Genomic DNA, 2,500 nt, shown 5'->3' on the forward strand with positions numbered 1-2,500 from the left:
CAGGAAGGTCAGGCTATAGAACCAGTGCTTCCTTCATCAAGACCAGACATGTCTTCATCTCTTTACCTTGCCTTGATATGAGCAAGGGCCCAAAACGCTGTTTTCTTATTGAGTCGTTAGTTTTCTGTGAACTACAGACCTTATCAATAACAGAAGGAAGCTAATGCTGAGTCTCTGATTGTCAACCAGGTCATACAGGATTCCTCAAACAGTCCATGATATAATTTATATATCTGAAATATGCAGGAATGGCTCGTTAAGCATCCTGTAGAAAGGGAGAGCGAGAGTGAGAGGGCTATGGAAGAGGGAGAGAGGTATGGGATAGGAAGAGAGGTATGAAAGAGTGAAAGAGGTATGGGAGAGGGAGAAGGGTATGGGAGGAGGAGAGAAGTATGGGAGAGGGAGAGAGTATAGTAGAGAAAGAGAGGTGTAGGAGAGGACGAGAGGTATGGAATAGGGAGAGGGATATAGAAGAGGGGTGAAAGAGTGATAGAGTGAATGAATGAATGAATGGGTGAATGAGAAAATGAGAGAGTTAGAGGGAGAGAGAAACAAGTTAATTTAGCAGAGTATCATGATTAATGATCATTCCTATTGGCCACTGGTAAAAAGTCACAAAGTCTCCCCAGTTATCAACAAATGAAATTCCTGACAGAGTAGCTGGCCAGGAGCTGAACAAGTAATAGTGGTCATTGCCTGGGAAGGACTGTACATTAATATGGAGGGGGGAAATAAGAATCAGAGTACTCCTTTGTAGAGAAAACCACAATTGTATGATAGTATGAGGTGTGAACTATGTCTGTATCTTTTATTTACTTTTACATTCAACTCCTCCGCCCCCCACCACCCCGCACACATACATATTTGTATATTTATTATCGAATATGCATGTGTACACGTGTGTGTGTATGTGTGTGTGTGTGTGTGTGTGTGTGTGTGTGTGTGTGTGTGTGTGTGTGTGTGTGTGTGTGTGTGTGTGTGTGTGTGTGTGTGTGTGTGTGTGTGTGTGTGTGTGTGTGTGTGTGTGTGTGTGTGTGTGTGTGTGTGTGTGTGTGTGTGTGTGTGTATGTGTCTGTGTGTGTGTGTGTATACATCATTGAATAAAATCTCACTCTTCTTAGTATTAGTATTTCTACATCCTTCAAAAGCAATTATTGTTTTTAACCCATTCACGCCGGTTGACGTGATAGCACGTATTGTGGTTTTCGCGTCAGACGCCCTGGACGAGCTATGAGGGGAAGCCGCGCGCTCAGGTAGAGTGAGCGGGCAACCCAGGCTCGCGGCTTGTGCGCCCGAGAATCTCGAGGCGTTAGGCTTATGTGTTCGAGAACCCCGGTATTGCGACCGTGCAAAGCCGGAATGGCCCCGGCGTGAATGGGTTAAAAGAATGATCAATTTAATGTTGATGCCATTCTACTGCTTGTACAATAGCATTCCCCTCCCCTAGTCCATTTTTATGCCAAGCTTTGCCCTCTGTTCAGTCAGACATGAAAAATGGCCTATTTCCAAAGTCCCCCTTCTTCTCCTTGCAGGAAGTTGACCTTAGTATGAAGGGCAGGTTTTCTGACCTGTGGAGCAAAGTCTCTAGCAAGGTCAAGAGCCTGAAACTCCTAAGTGCTGACCTTGTAGAGCGTGACTTTATCAGCTTGCTGCAACAATGTAACCAGATAGAGGAGCTCAGATTTGATGGCTTGGCCCACATCCTCATGACAGGTAGAATGCCATTGTTCTGTAGGAAATCATATTTGTGATTGTGCTTATCTTTGCTTTAAGAGTGTTCTTAATGGAGTATGAGGTTTTATACTCAAAGACTACTCAGTGAGCATGCAAGGTTAGCTTTAATGTACTATTAATCCCTCTCTGACAATATGCCTTGTCTTTCATTTTATGCTTTGAATGCTGGATACTGCCCTTTCTTTGTAGTGAAAGTTATTATGTGAAGAATCTCTAGATTTTTTGTGTGTTTTAGTCTAAATATTGAAAAACTTTCACTATTTTATTATTATAATAATGATAATTATTATTATTAACTCTTTCCTGATGGGGCACTCGCTACGCGAAGACCCCTATGCCGGGCGATTGCAATATTGCATTGAAATCGTCACACTGACATGACGCCCCGGCATTGGGAGTTTGGTTGTGTCACACGAGTGTGACGCACCGTCGTCACAGGGTTAATTATTCTCACTATCATTATTGCTATTCTCACTCACCATCATCATTATTTTTGCTATAATATTTCTCTTTTTGTTCTTGGTATGATTTTTCCATGGTTATTTTTTGTTGATTGTTATATTGCTCTTACCACTTTTGTTATTATGTGTGTGTGTGTGTGGACATAAGTTTAGTGTGGATTTGTGTTTAGAGATATTGACTATTTCTGTTTTTTTTGTTTTTTTTGAGTTAGTTTAAAACTAACTCAAGAATGTTTAAATTGTGGTTTCTCTTCTTTGGGAATACAAAAAAAGTATTTATAGCTACTTCTAAAACCTGAATAAGG

The 2,500-nt window shown here is 41.4% G+C and overlaps 1 protein-coding gene across 1 annotated transcript in view; it reads left to right on the forward strand.

Annotated features, from left to right (window-relative positions):
- LOC122247044 (uncharacterized) overlaps nucleotides 1-2,500 on the forward strand; it is an 18,225-nt gene that overhangs the window by 4,172 nt on the left and 11,553 nt on the right. The window contains exon 3 of the mRNA XM_086536663.1: nucleotides 1,533-1,713. Coding sequence (XP_086392789.1) covers nucleotides 1,533-1,713 — 181 coding nt within the window. The remainder of the gene's footprint in view (nucleotides 1-1,532; nucleotides 1,714-2,500) is intronic.

The sequence above is a fragment of the Penaeus japonicus genome, unplaced genomic scaffold, assembly GCF_977035675.1.
Source record: "Penaeus japonicus unplaced genomic scaffold, GWHDUDI00000001_assembly GWHDUDI00000005, whole genome shotgun sequence".
NCBI lineage: Eukaryota > Metazoa > Arthropoda > Malacostraca > Decapoda > Penaeidae > Penaeus > Penaeus japonicus.